At 41.4% G+C, this 19,016-nt stretch overlaps 1 protein-coding gene across 1 annotated transcript in view; it reads right to left on the bottom strand.

Moving 5' to 3' along the window:
* Window positions 1-18,550, bottom strand: part of LOC122923841 — a 37,618-nt gene extending 19,068 nt beyond the window's left edge. The window contains exons 1-2 of the mRNA XM_044274681.1: window positions 18,512-18,550; window positions 17,918-18,097 (exon numbers count right to left, since the gene is read on the bottom strand). Coding sequence (XP_044130616.1) covers window positions 17,918-18,097; window positions 18,512-18,550 — 219 coding nt within the window. The remainder of the gene's footprint in view (window positions 1-17,917; window positions 18,098-18,511) is intronic.
* Between the last annotated feature and the right edge of the window lie 466 nt (window positions 18,551-19,016).

Here is a 19,016-nt window from a genome sequence, read left to right on the forward strand (position 1 = left end):
ATAACTACACCCCTAGTGCCAATTAAACCCTTGGCTCCTGTGGTCTTCATTAAGACTTCTTTTGTACTGTGGGGTATTAAAAACTATTGTCGTATTATTTTTTTTCGTTATTATAAAATCTTGGCAGAATGTACCCTACAGATCCTCTCTTACCTGATCTCCAAACTGGAAGTGGTGTTAATTTTGTCCTGACAGCAAAACAACATCTTATCGCAAGACTGTAACTAAACTCTAAAAAGCTGCAATACACATCACAACCACTGGGCGGAGAGTGCTCCACATTTAGCTTATTGCTTAAGCTGCAGAGAAGCTAGCCTCAAATATGAGATATTTAGAGGAAGACCTAGCTAGATTGGTGAGATCTGTTGAGAATATTAAATGTGCGAAAGTCAAACACATGAGCATAAAGGAACACTAAATCTAGAATCCAAATATCATGTGTGATACTGTCTGCTTAGCTGTGTATCTAATCATATCATGTGTGATACTATCTGCTCAGCTGCGTATTTAATCATATTATGTGTGATATTGACTGCTCAGCTGCGTATCTAATCATATCATGTGTGATACTGTCTGCTCAGCTGCGTATCTAATCATATTATGTGTGATACTGCCTGCTGAGCTGTGTATCTAATCATATCATGTGTGATACTGTCTGCTCAGTTGCGTATCTAATCATATTATGTGTGATACTGTCTGCTTAGCTGTGTATCTAATCCTATCCTGTGTGATACTGTCTGCTGAGCTGCGTATCTAATCATATCATGTGTGATACTGTCTGCTCAGCTGCGTATCTAATCATATTATGTGTGATACTGCCTGCTGAGCTGTATATCTAATACTATTCTGTGTGATACTGTCTGCAGAATCGTGTATCTAAGCCTATTGTGTGTGATACTGCCTGCTGAGTTGTGTATCTAATAATATCATATGTGATACTGCCTGCTGAGCTGTGTATCTAATCCAACCATGTGTGATACTTTCTGCTGAGCTGTGTTTCTAATCCTATCATGTGTGATACTGTCTGCAGAGTTGTGTATCTAAGCCCATTGTGTGTGATACTGCCTGCTGAGCTGTGTATCGAATCTTATTCTGTGTGATACTGTCTTCTGAGCTGTGTATCTAATCCCATCATGTGTGATACTGTCTGCTGAGCTGTGTATCTAATCATATCATGGGTCATACTGTCTGCTCAGCTGTGTATCTAATCCTATCATGTGGGATACTGTCTGCAGAGTCATGTATCTAAGCCTATCATGTGTGATACTGTCTGCTCAGCTGTGTATCTAATCCTATTATGTGTGATACTGTCTGCAGAGTCATGTATCTAATCCTATCATGTGTGATACTGCCTGCTGAGCTGTGTATCTAATCATATCATGTGTGATACTGTCTGCTGAGCTGTGTATCTAATCCTATCATGTGTGATACTGTCTGCTAAGCTGCGTATCTAATCCTATCCTGTGTGATACTGTCTGCTCAGCTGTGTATCTAATCCTATCCTGTGTGATACTGTCTGCTGAGCTGTGTATCTAATCCTATCCTGTGTGAAACTGTCTGCTCAGCTGTGTATCTAATCCTATCCTGTGTGATACTGTCTGCTCAGTTGTGTATCTAATCCTATCATGTGTGATACTGTCTGCTGAGCTGCGTATCTAATCCTATCCTGTGTGATACTGTCTGCTCAGCTGTGTATCTAATCCTATTATGTGTGATACTTTCTGCTGAGCTGTGTATCTAATCCTATTATGTGTGATACTGTCTGCTAAGCTGTGTATCTAATCCTATCATGTGTGATACTGTCTGCTGAGCTGTGTATCTAATCCTATCATGTGTGATACTGTCTGCTTAGCTGTGTATCTAATCCTATCATGTGTGATACTGTCTGCTGAGCTGTGTATCTAATCCTATTATGTGTGATACTGTCTGCTGAGCTGTGTATCTAATCCTATCATGTGTAATACTGTCTGCTGAGCTGTGTATCTAATCCTATCCTGTGTGATACTGTCTGCTGAGCTGTGTATCTAACCCTATCCTGTGTGATACTGTCTGCTGAGCTGTGTATCTAATCCTATCATGTGTGATACTGTCTGCTGAGCTGTGTATCTAATCCTATCCTGTGTGATACTGTCTGCTGAGCTGTGTATCTAATCCTATCATGTGTGATACTGCCTCCTAAGCTGTGTATCCAAGCCTATCATGTGTGATACTGCCTGCTGAGCTGTGTATCTAATCCTATCATGTGTGATACTGTCTGCTGAGCTGTGTATCTAATCCTATCATGTGTGATACTGTCTGTTGAGGTGTGTATCTAATCCTATCATGTGTGATACTGTCTGCTGAGCTGTGTATCTAATCCTATCATGTGTGATACTGTCTGCTGAGCTGCGTATCTAATCCTATACTGTGTGATACTGACTGCTGAGCTGCGTATCTAATCCTATCCTGTGTGATACTGTCTGCTGAGCTGTGTATCTAATCCTATCATGTGTGATACTGTCTGCTGAGCTGTGTATCTAATCCTATCATGTGTGATACTGTCTGCTGAGCTGTGTATCTAATCCTATCCTGTGTGATACTGTCTGCTCAGCTGTGTATCTAATCCTATCCTGTGTGATACTGACTGCTTAGCTGCGTATCTAATCCTATCCTGTGTGATACTGTCTGCTCAGCTGTGTATCTAATCCTATTATGTGTGATACAGTGGCTTGTTTTACATTCCCAGGTTTTTCTGTCTCTATAATTCTTAGAGAGGAAAGTTTTATGTTAAGGAACAGATATGAGCAGGAGGTCAGCCGGAGGGAGAGATAAGAAGTTCCTTGCTGGGTGCAGGGGTTTTCGGCAGTGCAGGAAAATAGGGGTTATAGTTGTGGAAAGCAGAAACATTGTTTGCAGTGTGCATTTCATTAGTTACAATTCTGGTATAATTTGATTTTGTGCACTTAGGAAGTTTGCTTTTTGGATGAAGACCAACGTCTCAGAAGAACTAAAGCCTCCATTTACACTTCTAGGTGTGAACAGTAGAGGAGCGGCTGTATTTAACTCAATCACAGAACAATGGATACAATGATGAATAGTCAGGGCAAACAAACAGCCGATAAAGAGACAGGGTCTGGAGCCTGGACACGAGCAGGAAATATGAGGCCCGGACACTGAGATGATGGGAAATTTATAATGCTAAATGCAAACATACCAGGACTAAACACGGCCGATATTCAGCCAAATGGATCTTTTCCAATCCATTTCTGTATGCCGCCCGCTTCACATCCTCATCCAAAAAACGTTGTGTATTTAGCCTTAGTGCATTCACATGACCCTATTTTTGGTCTGCATATTTAAAGGACCCATTCATTTCAATTGGGGGCAAAAAAGATGTGGACAACACCATGTGCTGCCTGCATCTGAATGTCTGTTCTGTGCCCCCCCAAGAATATAGAACTTGTCCTATTCGTGTATGTTTTGCAGGGGGAATTCTCCATTGGCAATACAGGGTGGTCAATATACTGTATATTTATTGGCAAAGCACGGAATATGTGGAGGGAGGTCGAAAGAGGATTATATACCGGCACTACTGGTGGAAATGGAGGAGCATTAAACACTGGAGCCATTAAATATATATATATATATATATATATATACAGACACTTCAGGGGGCACAGTACAGGGGGCATTAGAACTACATGGGGCGGCATTACAAATACTGAGGGCACTATGGTGATATTATTACTTGGGAATCGTCGCGTTGCTCGTTAGTGAAGGAGACCGCTGCTATTACATGTGGCGGTCTCGTTCATACTATTGGGAGGAGCAAACACTAATGCCATCGCTCCTCCCCCATATAGAATAGGCTGGCAAAGGGTTAAATCACTCACAGTCTCAAAGTTGTATTTTACACTTTTTAAAGTACATTTTTTATACCTTTTGCCGTATTATTTTATTTACTGTCCATCTGTGTTCATTGTGCCTACAGTCATTAAAATATAAAACCCAACAGATAAAAAAATTAAAAAATGTAAGGGGGACAAAACCAGTGGCATGCAGTGCTTTGTGGAAAGTTTATTTATTTATTTATTGTTTCTAAAAATAAGCACCGCCTCAGGGACCCAAGACAATAAGAATGTTTTGTGTTATGCTTTCCATGAATGGGCTTCTGTAACTTATTTACCTTGTAATCACAAGACAGGGAAATACAGGGACTGAAATCCATCATCGGCACCTCCCCCGCAGCGGCTGCAGTGTACAGCAGGCACACAGAGCAGGGCTCCTTATCTCACTCTATACAGGTAATGTTAGTTCTCTTCTCCTCTTTCTCCCTGCTTAGTGTGGCGCGCACAGACACACAATGCAAAGACTAAGTGAACTTCTCCCCTTTGTATCTCCTCTCATGGGTGATTTTTATATTGCCCACACCTGTTACTTGCCCCAGGGGAGTTTAAAGAAGCGTCACATGCTTGGAACAATCTTATTTATCCACGATTTTGAAAGGGTGCCAATAATTCTGTCCAGCCCATTTCTGGAGTTTGGTGACATTATGTCCAATTAGCTTTGTTTCCTCTCCCTTTTTTGGTTTTGTTCCAATACACACAAAAGGAATAAACATGTGAATAACAAAACATGTGTTACTGCAATACTTTTCTGGGAGAAATACTTCATTTTCTTGAAAAATTTCAGGGGTGCCAACATGTATGGCCATGACTGTACATACAATAGCTTCATAGACAGTATCACACAAGGTAGGATTAGATACAGAGCTCAGCAGACAGTATCACGCAGGGTAGGATTAGATACACAGCTCTGCAGACAGTATCTCACTCTATACACATACATATAATAGCTTCATAGACAGTATCACACCTACTAAGATTAGATACACAGCTCTGCAGACAGTATCACACTCTTTACACATACATATAATAGCTTCATAGACAGTATCACACCTAATAAGATTAGATACACAGCTCTTCAGACAGTATCACACCTACTAAGATTAGATACACAGCTCTGCAGACAGTATCTCACTCTATACACATACATATAATAGCTTTATAGACAGTATCACACCTAATAAGATTAGATACACAGCTTAGCAGACAGTATCAAACTCAATAGGCTTAGACACACGACTCTTCAGACAGTATCACACACGGTAGGATTAGATACACAGCTCAGCAGACATTATCTTATATAATAGGATTAGATACACAGCTCAGCAGACAGTATCACACATGATAGGATTAGATACACAGCTCGGCAGACAGTATCACACATGATAGGATTAGATACACAGCTCAGCAGACAGTATCACACAGGATAGGATTAGATACACAGCTCAGCAGACAGTATCACACATGGTAGGATTAGATACAACGCTCAGCAGACAGTATCACACATGGTAGGATTAGATACACAGCTCATCAGACAGTATCTCATAGAATAGGATTAGATACACAGCTCAGCAGGCAGTATCACACATGATAGGATTAGATACACACCTCAACAGACAGTATCAAACACAATATGCTTGGACACACGACTCTTCAGACAGTATCACACAGCTGAGCAGACAGTATCACACATGGTAGGATTAGATACACAGCTGAGCAGACAGTATAACAAATGGTAGGATTAGATACACAGCCGAGCATAGGATTAGATACGCAGATCTGCAGACAGTATCACACATGCAAGAATACAGCGGCTCACCCCCTCACCGTATGGATAAGGTGCTCACCCTCAGGACCTCAGAAAACAAGAGGAGGTGTAAGCAATATGAAGGGGCACACTCAGAAGGGAAACACAAGATAGTAACGAATAATGGACTTTATTAGTCTAAAAGCAAACCCCTAAAAAATATATAAAAACATACATGTAGACACACATATACCTATGCAAATGATGTGAAACTACAATAGGGAGGAATTCTCATGGGTGTATTGAAGTCCCAAATTTCTGTGTATACAACAGCGTGCCAGCAATGTCCTATAAATATACGTGGATAAACGTGGATACTGCTCGTATACCGAAACCACAGTGCACAATGTTTATGCTGCGCTGGATTCCGTAGCGTGTAAGAGACAACTGGTACCAAGTGTCAGCTAAATCCAAAGTGTTCACTCCACAGTGCAACTGATTAGATATAACTTATGCTTGCTTCATAGATTCTGTAATGCTTGCAAACGAGCGCGGTCTTACCCCTCTTCACTGCTCTCCGCAGCGTTGTATCCAGGCGGCCGTGCACTCACAGCGTGCTACGTGATGTGCTGGCCGTACGTGGTGTCCCACGTGACCTGGTTGTCCGGGGGACCGAGTAGACGCTTTAATGACGTCACTGTTTGGCGACTGCTCTTCCAGCTTTTGGATTACTCTTCCAGGGGTCTAAGACCCCTTCCTCAGTGGCCAACTGAGTGAGCGGATCCTCACTCCTTATAAATGGGATATCGTTACCCACAATCCCACATTTTTTTGTGCATTGGATAATCTCTGGACTGGATTTCAGTAGTCATACATGTATCTTATAGGATAAAACCATAAATACCCCCATACATTTGAATACTCATGTTAAGAACACTTAAAAGTTATTAAAAATAGATATAGGAGAAGACTGCAAGGTCTAGCAATCGTTTTCAGAAAAAACGCATCAAAAACGCATCAAAAATGCATAAGTGTGAATTAGGTCATATATGCGTTTTTTGCCTAAAAATGTCCAATTTGTCCTCAGAAGTAGATGCCTGCCTTCTGTTTGTATGTTGTTTCACTCAAAAGGCTATATTTTAGTTTTTCAAAGCAGAGGTGAAGTGTAATATAATGTTTCAAAGAAGAGGTGAAATGTAGTATTGCAGCCTAGGGGAGCTGCTTGAATCCAAAAGCTGGAAGAGCAGTCGCCAAACAGTGACGTCATTAAAGCGTCTACTCGGTCCCCCGGACAACCAGGTCACGTGGGACACCACGTACGGCCAGCACATCACGTAGCACGCTGTGAGTGCACGGCCGCCTGGATACAACGCTGCGGAGAGCAGTGAAGAGGGGTAAGACCGCGCTCGTTTGCGAGCATTACAGAATCTATGAAGCAAGCATAAGTTATATCTAATCATTGAGTGAACACTTTGGATTTAGCTGACACTTGGTACCAGTTGTGTCTCTTACACGCTACGGAATCCAGCGCAGCATAAACATTGTGCACTGTGGTTTGGGTATACGAGCAGCATCCACGTTTATCCATGTATATTTATAGGACATTGCTGGCACGCTGTTGTATAAACAGAATTTTGGGACTTCAATACACCCATGAGAATTCCTCCCTATTGTAGTTTCACATCATTTGCATAGGTATATGTGTGTCTACATGTATGTTTTTATATATTTTTTAGGGGTTTGCTTTTAGACTAATAAAGTCCATTATTCGTTACTATCTCGTGTTTCCCTTCTGAGTGTGCCCCTTCATATTGCTTACACCTCCTCTTGTTTTCTGAGGTCCTGAGGGTGAGCACCTTATCCATACGTTGAGGGGGTGAGCCGCTGTATTCTTGCAAGTCTTTCATTAATTCACCCTTAACAGCTGAGCTCCCCCTCCCCCGAGATGGACATTTGGGAGCACTTAGACAATAAATACAAAAAGATAGAGGCATTCACCTTCAATGTGGAAGGTGAAGCATTGTCAGGAACGGAAAAATCTATGGATGATGTTTTTAAGGTTTTAGAGAAGACTTTGCAACGTCAGCTACGTAATAAGTGGGAAATTTGGTCACTTATGCAATATCTGGATAAGGGCCTCATCCCTAAGGGTTTGACACTCACCAAGACACCGGCATCGGACTTGGTGGATGACAAATTCAGAAAAGAATAGGATGAGTTCCTGAAAATTCAATCAGGAACCCTTGCACAAATGATCATTAGAAGAAGGACACAAATGACAGAGGGGATGGCGGGGCAGATAGATGCTCTCAAAAGAGAGGTGGAAAAAATTCCCAGATACTGATGTGGTCCGCAAATGGCATGAGAGGATTTGCAAAAATCTGGACTCATTAGAGAGAGAAATAATAGGAAAAAAATCCAGGAAGTTACATTACATGGAGAGAAAAGAAGTCACTGAAGTTTATAATCAGAGGGAAGTCGAGGATGTTAATACACAGGGGATACAATATGACAATGTCAGTAATAGATTTGAAACACTAATGACACCGCATTTTTTAGATTTTACCCCACCACATCACAAAGCACGAACGATGAGCACACGTACCCCAACCCCACCACGACAGGATGTAAGGAAGCACAATCACAGAACACAGGGACAGGGTCACGATTACAATTTGAGGGAGCGTCCGAGGGAGTATGCACAGGACAGAGGGATTCACCAGGCACAGAGACAGGAAACCAAAACACAGAATATCACTATACACCAATATCAACCAGGTTGAAACAACACGAGCACAACGGAAAACTCGGAGAGGACGACACGCACATAAAAAGGAATCACAGATACCCACACAACCGACGACCAACGTAATAAATATCAGTGATACTGTACTTACAGACACCCAGATTCAGCTATTAAATAAAGGTTTAAAGTTTGCCCCTACTAATTCCCTGGATAGGTTCGCCACGTTCATTGGGGTGGAAAAATTCATAAGACGTTTATGTCTTAAGAAATATTTTCTAAAAAAAAACATTATTAGAGAGATGGATATGGAAGGGAATAGCAGTAAATATCATACTGATCTAAAGGCCAGGTCTAAAAAATTCCCTAGACAGGAGATTAGCAATGAAATGGCCGCGTTCAAGAATAATGTTGAGCGGGACTTGAGAAGAATTAAAAGTCGGAGAATAAATACAAATTTAAATAAAGGGGAAATTAGGGCAATCAAATCTTTGCAAGAGGCGAATGATATTACAATAAGGCCGGCAGATAAGGGTGGTGCGGTAGTAGTACTTAATACGGTAGACTACTTGCAAGAGTGCTATAGACAATTGGGGTCACAAGAGACCTATCAAAAATTAAAGGGAGATCCCACGGAGCAATATTATAAAATCTTAAAGAACTATTGCGAGAAGTGATTAAAAGTGGGCTTTCTCTCCAACCAGGAGGCTAGATTTATTTTGGATACTGAGAAGAGGATCCCGATGTTCTACTGCATCCCCAAGATCCACCAAAACTTACAAACACCCCCAGGTCGCCCAATAGTGTCCGGAATTTAATCCATTTCATGCAATTTAGCTAAGTATATTGACCAGTGGCTTCAACCCTATGTAAAGAAAGTGCCATCATACATTCGTGACACTACAGACATTATCAAAACACTGGAAATTATTGAATGGGCAGACGGATGGATCTTGGGGACGCTGGATGTCGGATCCCTGTATACGGTGATTGATCACATCCAGGGTATACGAGCATTACAGGAACAATTGTCAGGGGATGCTGGATTCTCTACTGAACAGTTAGAATTCCTATTGGAGGGAGTGGAATATATATTAACCCACAATTATTTTTCATTTGAGTGGGAGTTCTATGTGCAGCGCACTGGCACCGCCATGGGTACCAGATTCGCCCCCAGCTACGCCAATTTGTTTTTGGCCCAATGGGAAAAGGAAGTCATACTACCCAGACTGGGGGTGGATCTGGTCCTATGGCGGCGCTACATAGACGATATCCTGTTTATTTGGCAAGATACTACTGAATCCCTGGATTTATTTTTGAACAGCATTAACATCAATGACAAGAACCTGATTTTCAGCCCGAATGTCAGCAGAGAGAGGGTTGAGTTTTTAGCCCTAGAAATACAGGTGAAAGGGAACCAATTGTATTGTAGTACGTTTTTCAAGCCAGTGGCTAAAAATAGCTTCATTAGGTTTGTGAGTTGCCATCTTCCACAGTGGCTGCTAAATGTGCCAACGAGTCAGTTCCGTAGATTAAGGCAAAACTGTACGGACGAGGGCAAATTTGATGAGGAAGCCACTGGCCTGAAACAAAAGCTATTGGAAAGGGACTACCCAGCCCATGTAATTGACAAATCATTGGAGAAGGTAAAGGAAATGGAGAGGGGAGACTTTTTCTTGGCGAGTCATCCCCAACCACGAGACGAGGCGCTGAGGATCATTCTTCCCTTTAATTCCCAATACAGGATGATGGAAAAGAGTATTCGGAAGCACTGGGGACTCCTATTGAATAATAAAGTGATAGGTCCGCTGTTAAGTGAAGCCCTTAAGATCATGTACACACGGGTGAACAATTTAGCTGAAAAAATAGCCCCAACAGTTAAAGTGAGAAAAGAGAGCCAGAAGAAAGATAATTGGTTGACAGTGAATGGATTTTTCAAATGTGGCAGATGTGCCAACTGTAGAATTACAAATTTTCCGAAAAAAACTACAAAAGTAGTGTCTACAGTGAATTCCTTTACTGTAGAGATACAAGAGTGCTTGACCTGCGACTCTACACCTGTTATATATTTGCTACAGTGCGACTGCAGAAAACAATATATAGGCAGGACGAAAAGAACGCTGAAAAAGAGAGTAGCGGAACATGTGGCAAACATCAAGAAAGGTCTAGAGACCCATTCATTATCTAAACACTTTAAAATCAAACATAATTGTGACCCAACTGGTCTGAAATTTGTAGCCATTGAGAGGGTAAAAAAGGTGTGGAGAGGGGGAAACCACATCGCACATATGTCAAGGCAGGAGTCCCGTAGAATTTTTGAATACGACACAATTATTCCTAGAGGCCTGAACGCTGAGATGGAGGTCTTTGGGTTCCTGTAAGGGGGCGCTGTCCGTTGGAGATGGGACATCGTGGTGTGGCCGACTATCGGCACCGTGATCTCCCCTCCCTGACGGACGGCTCCCCTAGCCTGCAATACTACATTTCACCTCTTCTTTGAAACATTATATTACACTTCACCTCTGCTTTGAAAAACAAAAATATAGCATTTAGAGTCAAACAACATACAAACAGAAGGCAGGCATCTACTTCTGAGGACAAATTGGACATTTTTAGGCAAAAAACGCATATATGACCTATGCGTTTTTGATGCGTTTTTTCTGAAAACGATTGCTAGACCTTGCAGTCTTCTCCTATATCTATTTTTAATAACTTTCAAGTGTTCTTAACATGAGTATTCAAATGTATGGGGGTATTTATGGTTTTATCCTATAAGATACATGTATGACTACTGAAATCCAGTCCAGAGATTATCCAATGCACAAAATAATGTGGGATTGTGGGTAACGATATCCCATTTAAAAGGAGTGAGGATCCACTCACTTAGTTGGCCACTGAGGAAGGGGTGTTAGACCCTGAAATGCGTCTGGCATACAGAGTGAGCGTGGACAAAGAAAAAGGAAGCCTGGAACCAAAAGAAATAAGAAATAAAGTAAGAAAACCTGCTTGAATCCAAAAGCTGGAAGAGCAGTCGCCAAACAGTGACGTCATTAAAGTGTCTACTTGGTCCCCCGGACAACCAGGTCACGTGGGACGCCACGTACGGCCAGCACATCACGTAGCACGCTGTGAGTGCACGGCCGCCTGGATAAGACCGCGCTCGTTTGCGAGCATTACAGAATCTATGAAGCAAGCATAAGTTATATCTAATCAGTTGCACTGTGGAGTGAACACTTTGGATTTAGCTGACACTTGGTACCAGTTGTCTCTTACACGCTACGGAATCCAGCGCAGCATAAACATTGTGCACTGTGGTTTCGGTATACGAGCAGCATCCACGTTTATCCACGTATATTTATAGGACATTGCTGGCACGCTGTTGTATACACAGAATTTTGGGACTTCAATACACCCATGAGAATTCCTCCCTACTGTAGTTTCACATCATTTGCATAGGTATATGTGTGTCTACATGTATGTTTTTATATATTTTTTAGGGGTTTTCTTTTAGACTAATAAAGTCCATCATTCGTCACTATCTTGTGTTTCCCTTCTGAGTGTGCCCCTTCATATTGCTTACAGTATCACACATGATAGGATTAGATACACAGCTGAGCATAGGATTAGATACGCAGCTCTGCAGACAGTATCGCACATGATAGGATTAGATACACAGTTCAGCAGACAATCAATAATCAATAAGTATTTTAAATGTCATGCACAAATTGAGGTATATACTGACACCCAATGTGTATGAATTATTTTATATACATTTGTAACATGTAATGGTACTGTTACAAGTATATAATAATCTCTCCATAATACTGTGGTTGGTGTCTGTTATTTTGAATATAATAAATATGATACTAGACTAGCACTGTATACTGACACCAAGTGTATCTAAATCATAGTACACGGCATATAGAATTGTAATGAACAATGGCACAGGTCAAAATATATGGCAATTTTTGCACAGTAAAATAAAAAGCATCCGTTGGAGGGATTTGTTTAATGGGTACAATATATTTTTTATATATGTTAAATGTAAGACAAAGACCTGATGTGAACCCGGCCAAATTTCACAATTGTAATTCCATTGCCAGGTCTTTATCTTAAGTTCAGGTATTTAGCTAGTAACACAATGCGCCACCTGCTGTCTGAACGTGGTATAGCTAGTAACACAAAGCGCCACCTGCTGTCTGAACGTGGTATAGCTAGTAACACAAAGCGCCACCTGCTGTCTGAACGTTGTATAGCTAGTTACACAAAGCACCACCTGCTGTCTGAACGTTGTATAGCTAGTTACACAAAGCACCACCTGCTGTCTGAACGTTGTATAGCTAGTTACACAAAGCACCACCTGCTGTCTGAACGTTGTATAGCTAGTTACACAAAGCACCACCTGCTGTCTGAACGTTGTATTGCAATTTATCCAATTTAGATATAACGTCATTTCGTGACACACATCTCAGGACATGTTGAGATAAGTGATCAGTTAAGTGTGGACACATCTGTAGGTAGGGGCTGGCGACCTGGTGCCTTCTATATTAGTACATTTCAGATAGCTATTTTTGTTCTCCCCAACCTTACCTATGCCCATAACTTGCTTATCATATAGATATAGCAGGCGCCACGGAAACATTTGTTACTCAGTGCCAGTGTTACTCCATATAGCTTGAGATAGAGTTTGTCTAGACAATGCTTATTGAAACCTATTTCATCCAATGACAAATTGGTAGCAGATTTAGAGGGTATTCTCTGGCACCCTACCACCATGAAACCAGTAACCAATATTCTAATGCACAACACTTGCTTTATTTACTTCCCGTATTTGCAGTCGTTTTCAACTATGACCATGTCTGTCACCCGTGACAACCTTTTCTCGTAAGAGTTGTTAAATATTTACTAAAGATGTAACTTCATCATGATTGTTCATATAAATTTTCACGGTAAAGTTTATCTGGGTCATGCAATCATAAAAACAACATTATCTGCACTACAGTTTCTGTGTCCCTGTCATCAGGAAAATCTGCATATTTCTGTCAATCTGGATGTGTCTAAATAAATATTAGCACTGTGTATCACAAACATACATAACATACAATAAAACATATTTACACCTTACTGGATACTGAGAATCTGAAGAAATAGGGAACATATCTCTGCAATGGGGGGTTATGGTCTCCATATCCATGTGGAAAGAGACAAAAGGAAGAAGATAAATCATAGAACTCATAAGCATTACATTCAGAAGTTCAAAGACCCCACAAACTTAAAGACCCAACAAGCTTGAAGACCCAATAAGTTCAGAAACTCAGCAGGTTTGAAAACCCAGAAATCTCAAATATCCCAAAATCTCAACAAGCTTGAAGACCCATCAAGCTCAAAGATCCAACAAGCTTGAAAACTCAACAAGCTCAAAGACCCATCAAGCTTGAAGACCCAACAAGCTCAAAATCTCAACAAGCTTGAAGCCCCATAAAGCTCGAAGATCAAACAAGCTTGAAAACTCAACAAGCTCGAAGACCCATCAAGCTTGAAAACCCAACAAGCTCAAAAACTCAACAAGCATGCAGACCCATCAAGCTCAAAGAACCAACAAGCTCAAAGACCCAGCAAACTCAAACGCCCAACACATTCGAAGTTCTAAAGAAATCTTCATATGGTCATCAGCAGTGAAGTTGAATTCATAGGTCTACTTGGTCCTAGGTAACCCCTATCCACTTACCTCCTAATGGTTCAATGGTTATCTGTCTCACTTGGTTTAGTAAATATGATGTTCTGTCTTCTAAGAGCTTCCAAGGTTATATCTGCACCTCGTATTACAGGTTTTTGATTATGCATGTAGCTTAAAGCTTGTAGATTTACTGTATAGCAATCCTCCTACACAAAAAAGTCCTGAATGCCAAAAGTTATATGTAAGGAAAGTCCTGAGCTGCACCCAGTAAGGTAGACTAGGTCGATACCATAATGTAAAGGTTATGGTACAAGTGGCAATTACATGGGCATTTCCCCATTGTATGGCTGTGTCTGGGTACCATTTGGCAGTACGATTTCAAAATTGAAATATAAAAGATTGGCGACTCACCAATACTGGTATATGGAATGGAGTTGCTCAAACCACTGACTACCCAAAATCAGAAAAAAGTAGAATATATTTACCTCGTGTTAGGCTGGCACTCTCCAATAATTGGCTCATAAGACTGCTGCTTCCTCTTCAAGATTACTCTGGGCGTTGTCTCACTTGCAATGAATAGAACAAGCCATTCTAATTACACTGCAGTGCCGAGACTTCGGATACGATGCGCAGTGTAATAATGAAGGGGAAGTAGCACCTCCTTCTCTTCAAACAGCTGATCGGCATAGGTGCCAGGTGTCAGTCCCCCAACAATCAGATATTGATGACCTATCCTGACCACCCTCCCTGGGTATGCATCTAATGGAATCCAGGTGAGGGCGGAGATGATAAGACTATAGGGGTGTTCACAAACTGGTGCTCCAAGGGCTCTGGATGGCCCCTTGGTGCTCCAACAGACTAACAAATTAATAAAAGTGCAATTTTCTCTAGAACGATGCATTGTACAGGGATAAATGAGATACAGTATAATTTCAATCAGCATGATCAATCGTACCAGATGGTGTGCCTGGCTTAGGCTACTTTCACATCTGCGTTTTCCCTTTTCCGATTTTGAGATCCGTCAAGAAAATGCTTCAAATTTGTTCCCATTCATTGTCAATAGAGACAAAACTCAATATACCGGAACGGAGTGCTCCAAAATGAATTCTGTTTTGTTACGTTCCCATGCCTGACACAAAACCGCTGCAAGCATGATAAACCCTATTAAGGCTACTTTCACATCTGCGTTTTTTTCTGGATCCGGCAGGGGATCAGTAAAAACGCATCCGGTCATAAATACAACCGACTGCATCCGTTCAGAGTGGATCCGGTTGTATTAAAAAATGAAAAAAACGGATTCGGCACCATTGATTTACATTGTGTTTCATGCCAGATCCGTTTTTTTTTTCGGACACAGTGCCAGATCTGGCGTCTATTGACTTACAATAGTTTTAGTGCCGGATCCATCTTCTTCATTTTAGAGATAATATAACCAGATCTGTTCTGAATGGATTGGTTGTATTATTGATGACCCCCCTGCAGAATCTAGCAAAAACGCAGATGTGAAATTAGCCTTAATAGGGTTCATCATGCTGACGGATGCTTTTTAACTCTGAATCAGACTATCACTGCGGCCATATATAGGCCTTTTATCTCTGTGATTGCATTTAGTTTTTAATGGCGTCAGACTGCCGAAACGAAAAAGATAAACAACCAACAATTATATAATATAGAAATATAGACTATATGAATATAGAAAATACCGGTACCTATTCTGGATGGAAGTGTCCCTTTAAACACACACAAAAAAGTAGTGCGCGCAGCCTCCGCCATGTAAGCAGACTTTGCTCGGGTTCAAGGGCTGCAACCGAGCTGGAGATTTTAATCCGAATAATCACGTGGTTAAGGGTTTATTTTTTTATCTTTTGCGGTTTACCCGGGTGCACTTTGGATTGTTTTCTCTCGAGCTCTGAGTCACTTCATTTAATACTTTGGGATTGTTTATCAACTGCGGCACGCCGAGAGCCTTAGCGCAGATCTGTATACAGAGGGACGCGCTCTCATGTTGAAGGTCTTATCTTTACATCCACACTGAGCAGACGTTTTATGAAGCTGAGTTACCACCATCAGCTGCAGATACACCGCGCTGTACAGAAGGCTGTTATGCCCATGCTTGCTTATAATTTTCTTATCTAGTCGCAGGCATTAGACTTTGCATTCCGCCTGCAATATAATGTATATGGGGGTGTCAGGAACTGAAATAGTAGTCAGGCTCTAGCTCCAGGATGTTTATGGGACCCAGGAGATACTACATGCTCTGTTATGGGTCCTTCAGTCACTGAGTAAATACATTATATTACTTATCCTTGGTTACAATTGGTATTATACTCCAGAGCTGCACTCACTATTCTGCTGGTAGAGTCACTGTGTACATACATTACATTACTTATCCTGTACTGATCCTGAGTTACATCCTGTATTATACTCCAGAGCTGTACTCACTATTCTGCTAGTGAAGTCACTGTGTACATACATTACATTACTTATGCTCTACTGATCCTAATTTACATCCTTTATTATACTCCAGAGCTGCACTCACTATTCTGCTGGTGGAGTCACTGTGTACATAAATTACATTACTTATCCTGTACTGGTCCTGAGTTACGTCCTGTATTATACTCCAGAGCTGCACTCACTATTCTGCTGGTGCAGTCAGTGTGTACATACATTACTTATCCTGTACTGATCCTGAGTTACATCCTGTATTATACTCCAGAGCTGTACTCACTATTCTGCTGGTGCAGTCACTGTGTACATACATTACTTATCCTGTATTATACTCCAGAGCTGCACTCACTATTCTGCTGGTGGAGTCACTGTGTACATATATTACATTACTTATGCTCTACGGATCCTAAGTTACATCCTGTATTATACTTCAGAGCTGAGTTCACAATTCTGCAAACTTCAGAGCTGAAATCTCCGTATCCCCTGCTTGTTCTGTATTTGCACTGAGCTTTCCCTGAGGATATGTTGGCTGGGTAGTGTCTTTTTTACACACTTCGCTGTATGTATGATTTATAGGATAACGTATGTTCCCCTTTCCTTGAGTACCTTATTGTATTAGCACCTAGTCCCCTGCACAGTGCCCTGCGTTGTCTGATACAGATGTCTTCCCCTGTATTACAGGAGCTCAGCCAGACTTTTACGGTTGTAACTGTCAACAAGCTTGCTGACTGTTTCCAAATGCAACTGGCAGAATTGCGAATGCAGCTCTGATGTACTGTATAATATGTAATACATGTAAATTTTTTATTTTAAAGGTATTTCAAGGATATATACTATAGAGTTACATCACTCCAAAATGAATACATTTATGCATTTCTTTACATAATGGAAAATAAAAAGTCATTAATACAAGAACAAATAAAACATGACAAACGTGAAAAGGATAGGGGAGGGAAGAAGGAAGGGGGGGGGGGGAAGGAAAGGTGAACGGAAGAACAGGTAAAGGAAAAATAATTTAGAAAACAGTTTAGAAATTGGTCTGTGTATAATATGTAATATAATGCATTTCAAGCTGACATTTTGCATGCAGTACATATGGTGGTAGAATAGCCGCAGTGCTGCTCAAAGGTGGACATACCCTTTAAGTGCAGTTCTACTGAGGAGCCTAAAACACTCCACTGACTGTCTCCTGAACATGAAATGGCTGATACCAGAGAACAATAGATTGCATTCAATGCATTTTGTATCTCTGTTAGATGTACAGATATCGGCAGGTGACAGATTCAGACAGAATTATTATTTTAGGAGCCTCATTGTCTTCCTCTTAGGTTCCCACCCAGCTTTCCCAGGTACAATATGACGATACAGCTGCTTACTGTTTATGGCAGACATGCAATCTCCCGCTGCTGACATGTTACCTTGCATGCACAGGTTTGCAGGTTACCTGAGGAGCCTTCCTGTTGCACCTTGGAGACGTTTATGATCGGCCGAGGCGAGAAGGAGAGGGATCCAGCGTAGAGGGGTAGAGGGTCTGTTGCAGTGTACAGGTCTAGACGGGAGCTCTGCAGACGAATGGCATTCTCTCCAAAGCCCTTGGACTGGAATGTTATAAGGAGGCGTTTACTGAGTTACTTTCACTTTCAGTCTAGCTTCGTGTCCTTACAGGAAAGCTTCTAAAAAAGAAAAATGGTCCTTGTTGCCCTTAGCAACCAATCACAGCGCAGCGTTTTAATTTTGTATTTCGAAAGCTACGGACAACCACCACAGGTTTTGCATGAAGGCTTTTTCCGAAATGTTCACTTTGGTTGCCCTTAGCAACCAATCACAGCGCAGCTTTCATTTTGTATTTTGAAAGCCATGCTGAGATTGGTTGCTACAGGCAACTAACACAGGTTTCGTATAAAGCTGCTTCCTAAATTTTCACCATGGTTGCCCTTAGCAACCAACCACAGCACAGCTTTCATTTTTTTTTTCGGAAGCCATGCTGAGATTGGTTGCTACAGGCAACCAACAGAGGTTTCGTATGAAGCCGCTTTCAAAATTTTCACCATGGTTGCCCTTAGCAACCAATCACAGCGCAGATTTCAATTTGCATTTCGAAAGCCATGCTGAGATTGGTTGCTACAGGCAACCAACACAGGTTTCGTATAAAGCTGCTTCCTAAATTTTCACCATGGTTGCCCTTAGCAACCAATCACAGCACAGCTTTCATTTTTTTTTTCGGAAGCCATGCTGAGATTGGTTGCTACAGGCAACCAACAGAGGTTTCGTATGAAGCCGCTTTCAAAATTTTCACCATGGTTGCCCTTAGCAACCAATCACAGCACAGCTTTCATTTTGTATTTCGAAAGCCATGTTGAGATTGGTTGCTACAGGCACTGGCTTCGTATGAAGCCGCTTCCTAAATTTTCACCATGGTTACCCTTAGCAACCAATTACAGCACCGCTTTCATTTTGTATTTCGAAAGCCATGCTGAGATTGGTTGCTATGGCCAACCAACACAGGTTTTGTACAAA

The sequence above is a fragment of the Bufo gargarizans genome, unplaced genomic scaffold, assembly GCF_014858855.1.
Source record: "Bufo gargarizans isolate SCDJY-AF-19 unplaced genomic scaffold, ASM1485885v1 original_scaffold_1973_pilon, whole genome shotgun sequence".
Classification (NCBI taxonomy): Eukaryota; Metazoa; Chordata; class Amphibia; order Anura; family Bufonidae; genus Bufo; species Bufo gargarizans.